Source organism: Phyllosticta capitalensis (assembly GCF_038381095.1).
Source record: "Phyllosticta capitalensis strain CBS 128856 chromosome Unknown BKA78scaffold_8, whole genome shotgun sequence".
Classification (NCBI taxonomy): Eukaryota; Fungi; Ascomycota; class Dothideomycetes; order Botryosphaeriales; family Phyllostictaceae; genus Phyllosticta; species Phyllosticta capitalensis.
Window position 1 is genome coordinate 510452 of NW_027117446.1, and position 15844 is coordinate 526295.

The window sequence follows — 15844 nt, forward strand, 5'->3', positions numbered from 1 at the left end:
CAATGTCGCCCACAGCACTGAGGCCTTGCGCAACCAGCCCTGGCACCTTGAGTTCTGCCAACCTGTTGTCTATGACGCCGTCAAGTTGGGCCTTCCGGCTCGAGGGCTCTGAAAAGGAGTGCTCAAAGGCACTGCCTGGGGTACAAATTTGGTCAGCAAACATGTACAGTACAAAGCTACATCCACATCGGAGTACGTGCTTACCTCTCGATTGTTCCATGAGTATATTCTCATATTTTTCCACCAAAGTCCGCTTCCCCTTCTGCAGCTCCGTGTATGCTTGGTCCCACAGAGTCGTCTCTTCGGCGCCCACAGTGGGGGCCGCAGCTTCTGCCCTGCCGAGGGGCGAAGGGGAAGGGCACTGGGGGACACTAACTAATCGACTCACCACCACCGGAATGCTGTGGGTACTGTATTTGGACTCCGGACGGTGGCTGGACTCGCTGTCGGAATGCTCATGGTCATGGTCGTGATCATGGTCATGGTCCCCATGCATGTGCTTGCAGTTACGGTGAGTGTAGTACCTCCAAAAACTGCCAACTCGCGAGTGGTGCTTTCGCATCGACTTCCATTCACGCGACATTTTCAGGTCCGGCGGAAAGGAATGCAATTCGAAGGCCAATCCAACGAAGGCGAAAGGGTGCAAACAACTGCGGAGTCAAGGAGAGTCTGTTGTCAAGTAGATCAATCTCGCGCTGCGCGTCGATAAAAGTCTGTTGTGGGGCATCTGAGCGGTCAAGCCATGGATCGACCACTAGTTGAATAGGTGGGGGAACACCGAACACAAAAATTAGAAATGATGTAAAAAGTCGTGAGTCCGCGCGCGGTCGGCGAGCTCGTGGTTGAACGATTGTCTCTCAACTCCTTCGGGGGCCTGAATATTGCGTGGTTCTCTACGCAACCTCGAGGACCGAGGTGCTTTGGCGAGCTCTGTCAACACCAGACCGACGAACCCCTCTCCAAGTAGATCTCTTTTAGCGTGCTCGCTCCAGTTCTCATTATCGGTGCAACTTCTAGATTGAGTCTCGGGATGTGTTCGGCCACAGGAATACCGTCCAGTCGTGTTGTGACACGCCTCGGCGACGCGAAATTTTGTCGATGTGCAGCAATATCGTTACCGTATTCTCACGTGTAGTCTGACGCCTCCGCGACGCGAAATTTTGTCGATGTGCAGCAATATCGTTACCGTATTCTCACGTGTAGTCTGCTTTGGCGGCAAATCGCGTTTCCAATCAGAAGAGTGATCGGAACCACTAGTATAGCAAAAGGACTGGGGGATCGCCAGGCTCAAAGGATCGTACTGCGACTCTGATCTCGAGAAGAGGGCTTAAGCACCGAAAGAAGCGCTGAATCCCCAGACTTGAACGAAGTTGTCGTCACTTTGGCAAAGTAGGTAGACCTCGACCGGTCGCAAAAAGACTGTATCTCCGAGCGATGTTTCGTGATGTGGAGCCAGAGAACATCTCGATTCGCGAATTGAAACACAGATCATTCGCGTCTGTGCTTGAGATGCGGTAAGCAGATAGGCGGGACAAGCCAGACGTTGAAAGACACCAGAAGAGGTAGGCGGATAATAGAAAGGCGACTGATCCAGAGGACGCTACACATCATTATCCATTAAACCTTGGGTATAAAAGTCACCTCAGCTGCCACCATTGTTCGCAATCAGCAGTTGCCCTCCCGCAACATACGTCTTGTCATCACCCGTCCCCAGACCACCAACAGCCTTCTTCTTCAAGAACGCTTTCATGTCCGCTGGTGCACTTAGGCTGCTGTCCTCGGCAAGGTAGTATGCAATCAAGCCAGCGACGTGGGGTGTTGCCATCGAGGTTCCGGACATGATGACGTAGTTGGTGTCGCCGGTGTTATAGGCAGAGACGATGCCCTCGCCAGGAGCGTAGAAGTCAACGCAAGAGCCCGTGTTAGAGAAGGCGGAGACGGATTCGCCAATGTTCATGGCACCGACGGTGTTCAGCGCGGTGTTATCACCGCCCAGGTTGGCGGGGCTGAAGGTGCAGGCGTCGCCAGCGTTGTTGCCAGAGGCCGCCTAGGTCAAGTCAGAATGTCGATTACTTTGGCGCGATGCATCGAGAACATACCACTGTGTGGACACCCGAGGCCATGAGCTTCTTCAAGGCAGCCTCGACAGCACTGGAGGTTCCGCTGAAGGCGAGAGACATCGAAATGACGGAGCCGACGCTGCTCGAGGAAAGCTTCCCGGAGACGTAGTCCAGGCCAGCAAGAAGCCCGGATGAAGACCCAGATCCGCTGTCGGCGAGAATCTTGACGCCGATGATGTTGGCCTTTGAAGCTACGCCGACGGTGGATCCACCAATGACTCCTGCGCAGTGCGTGCCGTGACCGTTGCCATCAGCGTCGGAGGGGTAGTAGGAGTACCCCATGGACGCCCGTCCACCAAACTCGGTGTGCGAAGTTAGAATACCAGTGTCAAGGACAAAGACATCTACGCCGCTTCCCAAGTTTGAGTCGGAATAGGTGTACCTTCAGAAACATCAGCAAAGACGACTCCTGAGCAGTACCACCGCACAACATACGTGTAGCTCCTGTCTGTCGTAGACTTTCCAGTCTGATCCACAGCTCCCGCCTGTGAGATGCGCTGCAGGCCCCATGGCGTGTTCGAACGGACATCGTTTGCGTGAATGTCGACGACCTCGCTGACGGCCAAGACTTGATCCAGATCGGCCAAAGACTTTGCTCCCTGGCTAGTAAGTGGTGTACTGAAGCCGTGGAAATGGGAGTTGTTGAAGGTGGCAAAGATGTCATTGACGTTCAGTTGCAGGTTGATGGAAGTCAGGAGAGATGGAATATCAGCTCCAGGCGCAATGAGGACGTCATAGTCCTTGGATTCCGAAGCAGACTTGGTGGGCGCGGCGAGGGCACCAACGAGGGCCAGGGCAAAAGAGAGAGCGGCTTTCATGTTGTAAAACACCCGCGTTGGGTTAAAACACCCGGGACTGTGGAGCTGTTGTCGAGGGTGGAAGGTCAGTGGCCCTAGGCTTTGGATGAATGAGGCGCTGATGGAATATATACATGGCTCCGATCTGCCCGCTATGGTAGGTACATGACTTTGTCGTCCACTTGCGGTCCGAGTTTCGCTCGTGAGATAAGTGGACGTCGGCTTTCGCTGTGAAGAAATGCCCCTGGTAGAGGAACGGGCACTCCCTGGCGTAGATCAACCGTACCAAGCAATTGTATTGGTGGTCGAATGTGGTGATGACCACCAGAAGAAGTTTGGCCGCTGAAAGGCCAAGCGAGGAGCTAGCACCAAGTAGACACCAGATCTGCCTATGAGATGGAAGCTCATTTGCAGACGCTTGCTTGCGGGGGCCATGAATGAACTTTGACCTTGTAATTTCATACATCAACTTCGAGTCATCCAGACATAACAATGTCATTCACTTGCAGGCGACAAAAGGCGGACTGCTTTCCTCGTCGTCATCGCGGTTCGCTTCTCAAGAGGACGAAGATCGATATCTGAGGAAGCAAACTTTATACTGAGCACGGTCGATGCCATGGTAACTGATCGACAGGGGAATGGTGCCAAAAAAGCCGTAGAGGTACCCGAGCGGCAACCGAGTCGAAGGAACCTCTGCAACCCCGCAAAAGCCAACAAACGATGTAGGAGCATCCACGTGGAGGAAGGGTAACCAGAGCTCGTGCCTATTGTCATTCAGCAAGCACCAGCTTGCAAAAGGAGTGCCAATTCTCAAGGGATGAAAAGGGGCGGCACTGGACTGCAAAAAGATGCTCCCCCATCGCAGCGTGCCGCACTCACATCCGCGGCGCGATAGCGGCCGAGGTCGGCGTCGCAACATTCCTCTTCAAGACTTTTGAAAGCTCTTCGGCGACTCTCTGCGCATTCAGTAATCACCGAACGGAGCCTGCCTTTATCAATGATGCAATGACGCGGCGGCGGACGTGCGTTGCGGAGTAGGAAATTGGGAAAGGATGAAATTGAGATCTCGGGCAAGGCTGTGGACGACATCAGGACCTTGCACGTGGTCTGTGCTCGAATGGTTCAACACCTTGAAGGTGTTCTTGGTTCTCCTGTGATTGATTAGATATATCTCGACTGTGGGGTTGATATTGAGCGCATGCCATTTTGTGTACTCCCAATTCGTCATTCCGGGCGCTTGGTAGTCGGTTGCCGACCATATTTTGAGTCGTGGAGATGTCTCGCCAGTCTGCCCAAACACCGCAACCCAGAATTCCGACCTTCTCCATTGTTACTTCAAGATTGTGCTTCTTTCCAGCTTTGACTTCAAGGTCTTCGGACCTTCAAGATTCTTTCGTCAAGCAACTGCCTCAGCCTCTCTTTCTCCTTCTTCGCTTCCAGCAACCTCTCGTCTTCTTCCCGCAGCTGCTGATCCAGCTCTTTCATTCTCTCCAGTTGGTCCTTTTCACTGAGCCCGATTCCCGGCAGCCGCTCAATCAGAGCCTGTATCCGCGCCATGTTCAAGACAATGTCGGACGCGATCTCGTGCTGGGTCGCTGCGAAGTCTGGATCTGGCGACGGTGAGCGTGGAGCCGATGTTTCACCGGACACACCACCTGCTGCCTGAGCGTTCGCATTTGCGGTCGTGGCGGGAGGCGATTGTTGAGAAGTTGCGTTGGCTGCAGGACCGTTCTCTGCTTCTTTCGCGCTGGCTTCGCGGTTTGCATCGTGCGGCTGACCGGGAATGTAGATGGACGGATGGCGGTCGTTGGTGTATCTTAGGCCGGCGTAGAATTGTTGGAGCAGCTGGAGAGATATCAGCAACGCGACTGAGGGTAAGCTTTCTAGGGCGCATACAATGTCGAGCGCGTCTTGAAGTTGGGTGAGAATGTCGGCCATGATGACGCGCAGGCAGTAGACAAGAAGAGCTGGCTTTTGAGGAGGGGATTGACTCCAAATGAGATTCCGAGATTCAGTGTAGTGAAGATGGTGTTGGTGTTGGTATTGAGTCATGTCAAGGCTCAAACGGCGTGGGTTGAGCTCAAGCTATTTAGCCGAAGCCTAACCGGCCGTAAACGACCCCCGAGCACCAAATTCTCTACCCAACGACACCAAGCCCTTGACCTCTGCGATCCCGAGATTTCCTCAAGAATGCCTCAATCTCAGCGATGAACACGCCCGCTTTGTTTCGACCTTCAGAAAATCCTTCAATCCCCGTGCCATGATCTCGGTGCTCCGCCGTCCGCTCCGGAGCATAGTACCAGCCCTCCAAATATGGCACCGCGCCGCGTTCAGCACGACGCGTAAAACGCGTCAAAACGGTGGATCTTCGACTGAGAACGACTCACGAATCGCTCCTGGCTCTGACAATCACCTCGACCTTCCTTCGTTCCTTGCCTACGCTGAACGTGTCAAACTGTCGCGGAAAGCCACTGTCTTTGTCGGCACACACTACGAATACACAGTCGCGACAACACTGACTCGGCTTGGGTTCAAGCTGACTCGCACAGGACGTGCGCGCGACTACGGAATCGACCTGCTCGGCTCGTGGACGCTGCCAATTCCTGCGTCGTGGTCTACAAACCCTCCCTCGTCTCCTTCAAGCATCGCTGGCGCGAGCATAACAGAACCGGCCGCTATTCTCCCAGGGCCAACGCGGCCTCTACGTGTCCTCGTACAATGCAAGCGCAGCAACAAGAAACTTGGGCCGGACAAAGTGCGAGAGCTGGAAGGAGCGTTTACCGGAGCGCCGACTGAATGGCGACAGGAAGATTTTCTTGGACTTTTGGCAACCACGAATAGTGCAACTAAAGGAATTACGGATGCGCTTCAGCGGAGCCGCTGGCCCATGGGTTTCCTGAAGATTGATCACGACGGCCGTATCGAGCAATTCCTGTGGAATCGCAGCGCGCAGGCGCGCGGGCTTGAGGGGCTGGGCGTCACAATCAGGTACTTGTTGCCGCCTCTCTCAGGGGATGCAGATCCGCAGGCGGACGAAAAGAACAAGGTGGTGACGAAGAGCGAGAGCGAAACGGCATGGACGGACGTGGGGCTCACATGGGATGGATGGCCGCTGCCCTACCTCAAATCCGAGGAGATCGACTCGTTGGAAGGTCTGAATATGGAAGAAGTAGAGCTGGTGGAAGAGACTGCAGAGGCCAAGGCGGACCAAGAAGGCACCGAACCAACGGTCAAGAAGACCCGTGGCCGAAGAAAAAAGAGCGACATTGATGAGGAGTCGAAAATTGATGGAGAGCAGTCGAAGACACCAACCCGGCGCGGGCGCAAGAAGAAGGCGACAAAAGTTGAGGCTGATGCGACAAATGCTGAGCTCGTCGAGGAGGACCAAGCAGAAATCGAAGAGCTGGGAGAAGATGATTCGGTATCTGCACCAGCAGTCAAAAAAAGAGGCCGGGGGCGGCCGCGGAAGACGCCAGTGTGAGGGAATGATATCCTATGTCGTGGAAAGATTTTTGCAATATTTATCGAATGGCCATGTTGCGTCACTCATCCACGCAATGCTGGATACCAGGCTTCCGATGGAGTCATTGCTGGTGTCCTAAAAAGGAAGTTTTGACGCCTGGATGCTGTGGCAGCTGTGGCATCCTACTGCTTTTGCCCCCCGAGGTCGGATGATGTAACAGAAGGCACGATGCAGCCTGCAAGAAGCTTCAAAGAAAGCCGCAGCTGCAAATCTGTGACCAACTCTTCTCGTGGTCGCTTTCCTCCAAACGTGCAACATTACACTCATCGGACCATTCGGCCACCATTCTTCCAGTCTTCACATTACCATTCCATCAAGTCTCCAAGCGTCTTTTATCTAGTCGAAGGAGCTGCAAGAACCAATCGAGTTGGACATTACTTTCAGTCTCAATCTACTTCTACTGACTTTGATGAGTCATCATGGATCCAGCAAAGGAAACCCCAATCGCCGTCTCGACGTCAAATGGCAATACCAAGCTGGAGCCGCCTACAGCTGGCATGACACCAAACACCAAACATTTGTATCGGAATGGCTATTACGACACTTGGTTCGAACATTTGCCCGAAACGCGGACTTGCGAATCAGCAAAATTTGCACTTGTTGTACGACGCCAAACGAAGTCTGGAGACACGGACGGACCCGAGTTTGAATTGCACTCCATCACAGTTCAGAGTCCTCTCATAAAAGCACAGCTCGACCCTGTGTTTGTGGGCTACAGGGGAATCAACACCGACGTCAAGAAGCTGGATTTTAAAGCGCCCTTCCACGAGTTCTTTTACCGCTGGAAAGAGTTCCTGAAGGCCGAGCCGCCCAAGAGCGATCCAATCGGCAGGAAGCACTACAAGCTTTTGTTCGACGTTATCAGTCTCGAGATAGTGCCGCACCTCGAGCAGATTGACGACTTGTTGAAAAACCACGTCATCTCGTACAACTACCTGTGGACCCTCTTTGAACCCGGAACTGAGGTGTACAGCCGTGATTCCGATGGCCAGGACCGCCTATATCTGCTTGACAATAGCGATTATGTTGAGTACCGTGGGATCTTCGAGATGTCATGTCGTTTCATCGACACTACAGGAGAGAGTTTCGGCTACCAAACGGCATCACTGAACATTGACAAGTTCCAAGGACTCAAGCCCATCTCCGAACTGAATGTGCTGCCCAGCTCCCTCAAGTCGGGCATAACTGAGATTCGAGCGCGCCTGACAGAGCGAGGCCGCAAATTCGAGGGGCTGCAAGGGTTCCACTTCAAGTCTTATACTGGCAAATACCAACTGGCTCGTGTTCCTCTGGGCGGCTCACGCGTGCAATACGTGAGTTCCATGGCTTCTGAGAACATTGACAAGGGCTCAAGAACTAACATTTCTGAAGATCTGCGAAGGGAGAATGATCATTGATTGCTCCTCGTTTGAGCAGTACTATGGACGTTACGCTGTTCTAAACCCTCTCGGCGAAGCATCTAAATCAGACAGCCTTGACGACGAGGACGACTGGGAAGACGAGGGCGGCTCACACAATGAAGGAGATGCCGATGAGGATCCTGCCCCTCTCGACATTCAGACTTTGCAGCTTGAGGCTAGGCAGGCGAGACAGAAGATCCCGGCTGGTGACAAAAAGGCCGAAGGTAAGCGACCAACTGCTCCAAACCTTGCCTCTCTAAACTGGACTGACTCCCATCAGCGACCACATCCCTCGCTGAAAAGCACTACACTCTCTGCAGCCCTCATGTCAAGGGTTTCTGCCTTAAGGCAAAAGAATGGGGTCAGTCTTCCAGGTGTTTCTCTGAATGCCCTTGCTCATACTGCCCAGCTACCTTTTATGTCGACAACGTTGAAGAAGTTGCCTGGAACACCGGCGCTTTCGACAAACTCGTCCTCCCTAACGACTACAAACGCGTCATCTGGGCGTTCGTCGAAGCGCAACTTTCCCGAAAAGACGACTTTGACGACGTAATCAAGGGCAAAGGAAAGGGCGTCATCATGCTCCTGAGCGGCGCACCCGGAACCGGCAAGACCCTCACCGCAGAATCGGGTGCGCAGCGCTCCCCCTCCCAACCCCAAGGTACATAGCGCTAAGATCACCCATAGTCTCCGAAGCCATGAAAAAGCCGCTCTACAGCATGAGCGCTGGCGAGCTCGGCACGACAGCCGACGACGTAGAGCGCAACCTCGGCCGCGTGCTCGAGCTCTCGACCAAATGGGGCACAGTGCTACTTCTCGACGAATGCGACGTATTCCTCGAGAAGCGCTCGTCCTTGGACCTCGCGCGCAACAAGTTCGTCGCCGTCTTCCTGCGCCTGCTCGAGTACTACCAGGGCGTCATGTTTCTGACCACAAACCGCGTTGAGCAGTTCGACCCGGCCTTTGAGTCGCGCATCCACCTCACCATCAACTATCCCAACCTTGATGCGTCCAGTCGCAGGTTGATCTGGCGGACTTTCGTCATGCCGGATGAAAAGAAGTCACAGAGTGTCCTGACGGAGGGCGATTTGGATGAGTTGACTGCTGTTGAACTCAATGGCAGGCAGATCAAGAATGTGGTCAAGACAGCGAGGTTGCTGGCGGCGAGCGAAAATCGCCGACTTTCTTATCGCCATCTGCAGACGGTCCTCCGGGTCCGACAGGGCCAGACTGCGAGTCCCGGCGGTGATGCAGTTGGTGCCATTTGAGTCTTTGGGTTTTGGGACGCATGATGAGTTCACGGTGCAGAAAATGTCTGGGTGGCAGCCGTTAGTATCCCTCATTTGCTTCGGTCTGTTATCTTACTTCATGAAATCCCAATTCTCAACGAGGCTAGGTCATCTTACCTATTTGCGACTGTTGCAACCGTCCATCAGACGCGGACTCTACCCTAACCATCACACGTTTGCTACGCTCACATGCTACTGCACAGCGCCCGCATCGGATTTTTTGGTGACCAAAAGATCAGCAAATTTTGGGACTCCAATTCTTGCACAGACTCAAGTCCCCGGACTGTCAGCGAGGTGGTGGCGGTGTCTCCTATTTCGCAGACACCCTTCCCCATTCGGTTAGCGTCATCACTTCTCCTATCCTTCTTCGACCTGGGCCAGTTTTTCAAGGATGTACTGTAATTATACAACACTTATACTTCCGACCCCTATGCAGCTCCTCCCAACAGCTACCAGATCTGCATTTCGAAATATCCGGTGAGAATTTCTAGGCGCAGGCGATCTGCACTGGTGCAAGTACAGATCATTGGCCACCTAGGCGCTGCAGGTGTCCCGAAAAGGAAGTTTTGGCAACTTTGAACGTAGGAGAAGTTGTCAGTTTTAGGTTATCGCTAAGTTGGCGCTTGTTTTACGGTTGTTTTATGGTTGTTCTACCGTTGACGACGTTGCTCCGGCAAAAGAAACAACATCGACCAGTCGCCTGTGTCGCAACAAGCCGACAGCATTGCGATCTCATCAAGGCTACAAGACAGGAAATTCTAAGAGCACTGGGAGCGTAAGTTACAGTGGGCAACTTCGGCGCTGAAGTCTCCGTGTAAAAGTATCTCTTGCAACGCGACAATCCGCTCCCCGCCACAACTCTTTTCTCGGCTAAGACGTCCACAAACCTCATCAACTTCTCCTATCCTGAGCCAGTACGAGCTCACTGAGCCGGTACGAGCTCAGTCATCTTTGCAAGCAAAACATTCTCGCTGCGGTCAGAAAGTCTGCAGCTTCAACCGCCCACCGAGATGAGCTGCTGCCTCGGTAGTGACGTAGCACAGGGAACAGGCAAAGTCAAACGCACCAAGACATCGAGAAACCTTGCTCCTCATGATGACTCATCATGGATCAGGAACCGACGACAGCTCCCTCTGCGTCGCCCAATCAAACCCCTCCTTCATCCAGCTTCATCTGCACGCCCGCTCTTCAAATCCCGCCTGCTTCCCGTCAAAACGTCGACGCCGAGATTCGATCAACCGGGAATGGTCTTGGGTCCCCCTCGTCCGAGCCGAGCGCAGCACCTGAATGCGTCCATTTCAGGCAGTTGCCCAGGGACATGGTGTCGAGAGCTTTGCATGTGCCAGAGCGGGCGTCGTCGTAACTCCTCATTGCTCCTCCTCTCCCCGCACCGTCAGGTATCCAGCGGCACTTCACGATGAGCACAATGTCGTCCTCTGATCGACCAAACATCACCAGTCTCTCTTCTCACGCAACGCTTGCAGCATTTTGGAGCAAAGCGCATCTCAGCAATGGCATAACCGGAAGCTGACGGTTCTGGAAGACTTCGACGTTTGTAAAGACGAAACGCAGCCGCGGCCGGCTTTCCGCCCAATTTTAAACTTCACCAGAACTCCAAGATTTGCGAGATTGTCCGTTTAGATGATCGTCGCGCCGCAACCTTCTTATATCGTTTTGGCGTTCGTCTTGTACCTGTGGTTGCTGCTAGTCATACCCTGGCCATCGACTTTAAGGTCTAGGGAGCTTTCTACTGCTGCGACTCACCATCATCATCGTCGCTCTTTACGGAATCCGTTTTTGCTCATCATGAAGGCTTCACTGCTGGGTCTTGCTGTTGTTTCGCTTCTGGTGGGAGAGGGTTGGGCGCAAGGTTCGGACAAGTCGTTGCCCGTTGTTGACTTGGGGTATGAGCTCTACCAAGCCAACTCATTCAACGTAAGTCTCCATCTTCTTTACAGACCTTTCGTTCTAACATCCTCCAGAGAGAACGCGCTTTCTACAACTTCTCCAACGTCCGCTACGCCGCGCCTCCGCTCGGCGAGCTGCGCTTCAAAGCTCCCGAGTACCCCGCGTTCGACTGGTCGTTTGTCCGCACTGGCTCGGAAGGCAAGATTTGTCCGCAGGCTCTGCCGCGCTGGACGGGCATTGCGCCCACTTGGCTTACCAACTATATCACCAAGGGAGAGATCCCCCCGGGTATTCCCAATGTCGACCTCAGCAGCCAGGCAAACGCCAGCTTGTTGGGCGACCCTCGCCAGACAGAAGACTGCCTCTTCTTGGATGTAATTGTCCCGCAGGATGTTTTTGAGAAGCCGTCGAGATCAGGAGCGCCTGTACTCGTTTGGTTCCACGGTATGTACTTCAGTCTCCTCCCCTTGCTCGATGAGCCTTGACTGACACACCCCCAGGCGGCGGCTACACATCTGTCTCCAAATCCGACTCGGGCGACCCCTACGGCCTACTCAACCGCAGCCGCACCAATGGCGAAGAAATCATCTACGTAACCATCAACTACCGGCTCGGGGCGTTCGGTTTCCTCTCCGGTCCCTCCTTCCAGCAAAACGGCCTCGCCAACGCCGGTCTGCACGACCAGCGCTTCGCGCTCGAGTGGATCCAGCGGCACATCAGCAAGTTCGGCGGCGACCCCAACCGCGTCACGCTGCTCGGCGAGTCCGCGGGCGGCGGCAGCGTCATGCACCAAATCACGGCCTACGGCGGATTGCTCGACGTGCCCTTCTCGGGCGCGATCCCGCAGAGCCCCGGCTGGTTCCCCAGCCGCTCGGTGTACGAGCAGGAAGAGATCTTCAAGGACCTGCTCAACGCAACCAACACGCGCAGCGTCGACGAGCTGCGCTCCCTCTCCACCGTCGAGCTGCAGCAGGCCAACCGCCGCGAGGTGCAGGGCAGCGAGTACGGCTTCTTCAAGTACGGGCCCGCCGTCGACGGCTTCTTTGTCCCCGCCGATCCCAAGACGCTGCTGTACCACAAGCAGTTTCCGCGCAAGCTGAACATCATGGCCGGGCACAATACCAACGAGGGCGTCCTCTTCACGCCGCCCCTCAACAGCGACGCCGACTTCCAGGCGTGGGCGCGCCGCGCCTTCCGCTTTGCGCAGCCCGACGTGTACAGCTACATTGTCGACACGCTGTACCCGAACAGGCTGGACGGCTCGCTGGGGTACAGAGATCAGGTCGGCCGCGCGGCCCTCGTCATCTCCGAAGCCGTCTTCACGTGCAACACGGTCGGTCTCTCCAACGCGTTCGACAACACGACGTACAACACGCTGTTCTCCGTCTTCCCGGCCATCCACGGCCAGGACGTCGCACTCACATATTACGTCCCGGGCGAGAAGTACACGGGCGGCGGCGGCGACAGCTACATCAGCAACTTCCCGGTCAACGAGACGCTCGCGTTTGCGCTGCAGGACTACATTGTCACGTTTGCGGCGAAGGGCAAGCCGGATAGTGCGGTTGATGGACTGCCGCTTTTTAGGATGTATGGGAGCGATGCGAGCGTTATTGAGCTGGGGAGGGAGTTGAAGGAGAGTAAGGATCCGGCTAATAATGAGAGGTGTCGGTGGTGGCAGCTGCAGTTGCAGAACTAGGGGGAAAGGAGTGAGGGGGTAAAAGCTGGGGCGTAAGTAATTGGGGTTTAAACGTACTTGTGTGGAAAATTCGAGGTAGAGAGGTTTTCTTCTGCAATCGCATCTCTTTTCATTTTCAGACGTACAGGACTCCTCCATCTTGAAGAAGGAGAAGAAGAACCCATCATCGACGCATCGAGCAATCCCAATTCTGTCTCATATATGTCTGCGAGGTGGAAAGAGCATCGGTATCGCCCCTAACTACACAAGTAAGTCGACATGGCGGTTCTCCTCCCCCTCCGAATCTTGATGTCTCTTCCATGTATCACTGACGGAGGTACGCCATGGGAAACCTACCACCAGGCGCCATGTAAAGACGGGGCAAAATGGAGGAGGGTGTTGACGATGATAGATGCATGTTCATTAAGACTATTTACGTACGGTCGTGAGTCAATGACGGACATGAAGGAGAAAAAGGGAAAAGGGAATCAAGAAGAGAGGCTCCGGCAAGCCTTTGACTTGCCTCCAAGCCAGCCAACCCACATCCAAACAACCCACCAGTCTACGCGGCAACCATCGCGTAAGAAGTACCAGAGGCGCCAAACATGTCCATCTTGCCTGCCTCTTGACTGACTTTATCCAACCCAGATACTTCGTACACACGCACCCTCGATCCCTCTACCCAAAGAACTTGCGCACAATGCGCGCATGGTGGCTCGTCGCGACACCACTGCTGCTACTTGCGCTGCGTCCCACTCCCCCTCCCGCATCATCCGCCGCGGAACCCCCTCCCGCGCCCCTGCCGCCGCCGCCAATCTCGACGAGCTTGACCTCATCCGAGCCCGTCCGACTGCCCTCCGCGCCCCTCTTCTCGCTGCCATTCGCGTTCTCATTGTCGCTCCCGCTCTCGCCGCCCGTCTCGCGCTCCCGGTCGCGCCCCGCGTCGCCGAAGCCGCCGAAGCCGCCGAAGCCGTGCCCGTAGCCGTTGTACGGCGGCGCGTAGCCACCGCGGCCGGCGGGCTCGAGGGGCACGGGGAGTGCCGACGCGGGCGCGCCGTTGGGCCCCAGGCGGCCGCCGTTGAGCGCGAGCGGCCATTGCTCGTTGCCGGAGAAGTCGACGTCGACGCGCTGCTCGACCTTGATGCCGCCAAAGGGGGCGGTGGGGCCTGCGGCCGTGGGAGGGGCCATGGCGGGGGATGTGGGGTGCGAGGAGACGGGGTGGTACGCGGTTTCGTCGTCGGGGGAGTCGTTGTCGTCGTCCCAGTCGTCGCCGCGCTCGAGGTCGGGCAGCTTGCTGCTGGCTTTGCGCGCGTGATGGTGGTGATGGTGGTGGTGGTTGGCGTGGTTGCCGCCCGAGATGTCGGCCTCGAAGCCGTAGCGCGTGAGGGGTTCGCCAAAGCTGATGGCGCTGGGCGTGGTGCGACTGGAGCGGCGCTTGGGCGTGACTGGCGATACGGGGCCCGAGGCGGGAGAGTAGGGCGGCAGCGCCGTGATGCTGACGTCGGTTCCATTCTTGCCGTTGGCGAGCTGCTCCATCTCAAAGTCGCGCGCCTTTTTCGACGTCGGGCTCATGCTGCGATCGGCGATGGACGCGTCGATGGATTCGCCGAAACTAAAGCTGGTGCTACCGCCGGGGCTCATCATGTTCTTCTTGGGACTCTTTGCGCCGCCAAAGTTGGGGGTGCGCCGTCCCACACCGCTGTTGTTGCTGCCGCTGCCTCCGATTGCCGTCAGCCCCGAAGCATGCAGTATCCGTCCAAAGTAGGGTTTCAGAGCGGGGGCCGAGGCGCAAACAATGGCCAGTTCGGCTTCGACGGCGGTCCATAGCCAGCACGGTTGTGCGGCCCACGTGATGTCGTAGGTGGTATAGAACAACAGGCGGATGTAGTAGATGCGTAAGATTCCCGTTACGCAGAGACTGCCACGTTGAAGGTTAGCACACGGCAGTTGTTGCACCATGTGGGAGGTGGTGCGCGCTCGCCATATCAATCGGAATGTGGTTGGGGCTGGACATTGACCGACGCATAAAGTACTCACAAGATTCCGACGCCAAAGACGGCGGTAAGCGCAATCTTTTGCCGTCGCGACATTTGCAGCTTGCGCAACAACAAGTAGGGCAGGCCGCAGGCGAGAAAGTCTTGTACGATGCTGACGGAGCTGGCGGCGAGCAGGTTGCCGGGCTCATTAATGCAGTGCCACTTGCCGGCGTGGGTCACGAGCCACTGTTGATCGACTTGGTTCCAAAAGGCGCTGATGGGGCTGCAACCAAAGAAGAGGGTTCCGAGAAACGCAATCATGTAGGCGACGACAAAGGCGATGCTGGCCCAGGTCGAATACAGGAACCAGTTGGCGACGGTGCCAGAGGCGATGCGCCGGTAGAAGCAGAGGATGGAAATCTTGGTGATGCCAGTTGCAATGATGTAGTGTGCCTCGATGGCCATTGTAATCTGGGCGAGTTAATCGGAGTCGCGCAACTTGACGGTAGACGTGCCTCTCGTGACTTGACAGCCATTGCGAACGAAAGATCCCAAGCATGTCGGTCAAAACCGTACAGTCGGCTGCCTAAGAAACGTCAGTGGATTTTGAGAAGGTGGGCGAGTCACTAACCTAATATTACAGATATTGCAAGTCCTATGGTGAACAACTAAGGCACGTTAGCATACGCGCGCTACCGTCTCCGAGGATGGCGAACCAGAGCGACCACAATGAGAGCATCGTCCAGCCCAGAGTTGCGATTGACCACGATGCGGGCCCATAACCGCGCGGCAACGGTAGTGACGGCGAGGACGCCAAAGATGGTGACGATGACGACGATGGAGTAGTCTCTGCGTTCTCCATGAGGGTACTGATCCGTCTGCCAGGCCTTGAGAAGCTCAGGCGGGGGGTGGAGGCCGCCAGGCATCGTGAGGGCCTCTGTCACGAAGGGTGCAAAGTAAGGGACATGTGCTGGTCGGCAGGTGGTGGTTGTTGATGGTCGTGGCCAAGCGGCGGCTGGATAGGGCGAAGAGGCTGGATAATAACGACGATGACGGAAAGTCGGGCGATTTTGAAATGGAGAGCAGCTGGGTCAGGCTCAGCGACCGTTGGCCTTGGCCAGATTGGCGGCAGCGGGTGCATAGGGTGGTTGTACAA

The 15844-nt window shown here is 55.5% G+C and overlaps 8 protein-coding genes across 8 annotated transcripts; 5 read left to right on the forward strand and 3 right to left on the reverse strand.

Moving 5' to 3' along the window:
- The first annotated feature begins 363 nt into the window (after positions 1 to 363).
- Positions 364 to 753, forward strand: BKA78DRAFT_319966 (uncharacterized protein). The gene has a single exon (XM_066888908.1). The coding sequence runs from the start codon at positions 452 to 454 to the stop codon at positions 707 to 709; it is 258 nt and encodes an 85-aa protein (XP_066741741.1). The 5' UTR covers positions 364 to 451; the 3' UTR covers positions 710 to 753.
- Positions 754 to 1642: 889 nt separating this feature from the next.
- Positions 1643 to 2938, reverse strand: BKA78DRAFT_297573 (peptidase S8/S53 domain-containing protein; the record flags this gene model as incomplete). The annotated part of the gene is made up of 3 exons (XM_066886784.1): positions 1643 to 2047; positions 2100 to 2502; positions 2556 to 2938. The coding sequence occupies 3 exons, from the start codon at positions 2936 to 2938 to the stop codon at positions 1643 to 1645; spliced, it is 1191 nt and encodes a 396-aa protein (XP_066741742.1).
- A 1344-nt stretch (positions 2939 to 4282) lies between these two features.
- On the reverse strand, positions 4283 to 4855 carry BKA78DRAFT_354763 (mediator complex, subunit Med21; the record flags this gene model as incomplete). Its single annotated transcript, XM_066891792.1, has 2 exons — positions 4283 to 4762; positions 4814 to 4855. The coding sequence occupies 2 exons, from the start codon at positions 4853 to 4855 to the stop codon at positions 4283 to 4285; spliced, it is 522 nt and encodes a 173-aa protein (XP_066741743.1).
- Positions 4856 to 5324: 469 nt separating this feature from the next.
- On the forward strand, positions 5325 to 5909 carry BKA78DRAFT_230324 (uncharacterized protein; the record flags this gene model as incomplete). Its single annotated transcript, XM_066883763.1, has 2 exons — positions 5325 to 5524; positions 5576 to 5909. Coding segments are annotated over 2 exons (534 nt in total), but the record flags the coding sequence as incomplete, so codon positions are not given.
- A 950-nt stretch (positions 5910 to 6859) lies between these two features.
- Positions 6860 to 9108, forward strand: BKA78DRAFT_254799 (P-loop containing nucleoside triphosphate hydrolase protein; the record flags this gene model as incomplete). Its single annotated transcript, XM_066884933.1, has 6 exons — positions 6860 to 7744; positions 7812 to 7874; positions 7944 to 8046; positions 8121 to 8201; positions 8250 to 8471; positions 8528 to 9108. 6 exons carry the CDS (start codon positions 6860 to 6862, stop codon positions 9106 to 9108), a joined length of 1935 nt encoding a protein of 644 aa, XP_066741745.1.
- Positions 9109 to 10935: 1827 nt separating this feature from the next.
- On the forward strand, positions 10936 to 12733 carry BKA78DRAFT_254649 (Alpha/Beta hydrolase protein; the record flags this gene model as incomplete). Its single annotated transcript, XM_066884924.1, has 3 exons — positions 10936 to 11064; positions 11112 to 11481; positions 11538 to 12733. The coding sequence occupies 3 exons, from the start codon at positions 10936 to 10938 to the stop codon at positions 12731 to 12733; spliced, it is 1695 nt and encodes a 564-aa protein (XP_066741746.1).
- Positions 12734 to 13109: 376 nt separating this feature from the next.
- BKA78DRAFT_319975 (uncharacterized protein) lies at positions 13110 to 13722 on the forward strand. Its single transcript, XM_066888909.1, has one exon. It carries the CDS (start codon positions 13413 to 13415, stop codon positions 13692 to 13694), a length of 282 nt encoding a protein of 93 aa, XP_066741747.1. The 5' UTR covers positions 13110 to 13412; the 3' UTR covers positions 13695 to 13722.
- Positions 13723 to 14519: 797 nt separating this feature from the next.
- On the reverse strand, positions 14520 to 15774 carry BKA78DRAFT_173038 (uncharacterized protein). The gene is made up of 5 exons (XM_066883280.1): positions 15405 to 15774; positions 15320 to 15356; positions 15204 to 15274; positions 14694 to 15159; positions 14520 to 14630 (listed from the first exon to the last, which is right to left on the reverse strand). The coding sequence occupies exons 1-4, from the start codon at positions 15612 to 15614 to the stop codon at positions 14746 to 14748; spliced, it is 732 nt and encodes a 243-aa protein (XP_066741748.1). The 5' UTR covers positions 15615 to 15774; the 3' UTR covers positions 14520 to 14630; positions 14694 to 14745.
- Positions 15775 to 15844: the final 70 nt, after the last annotated feature.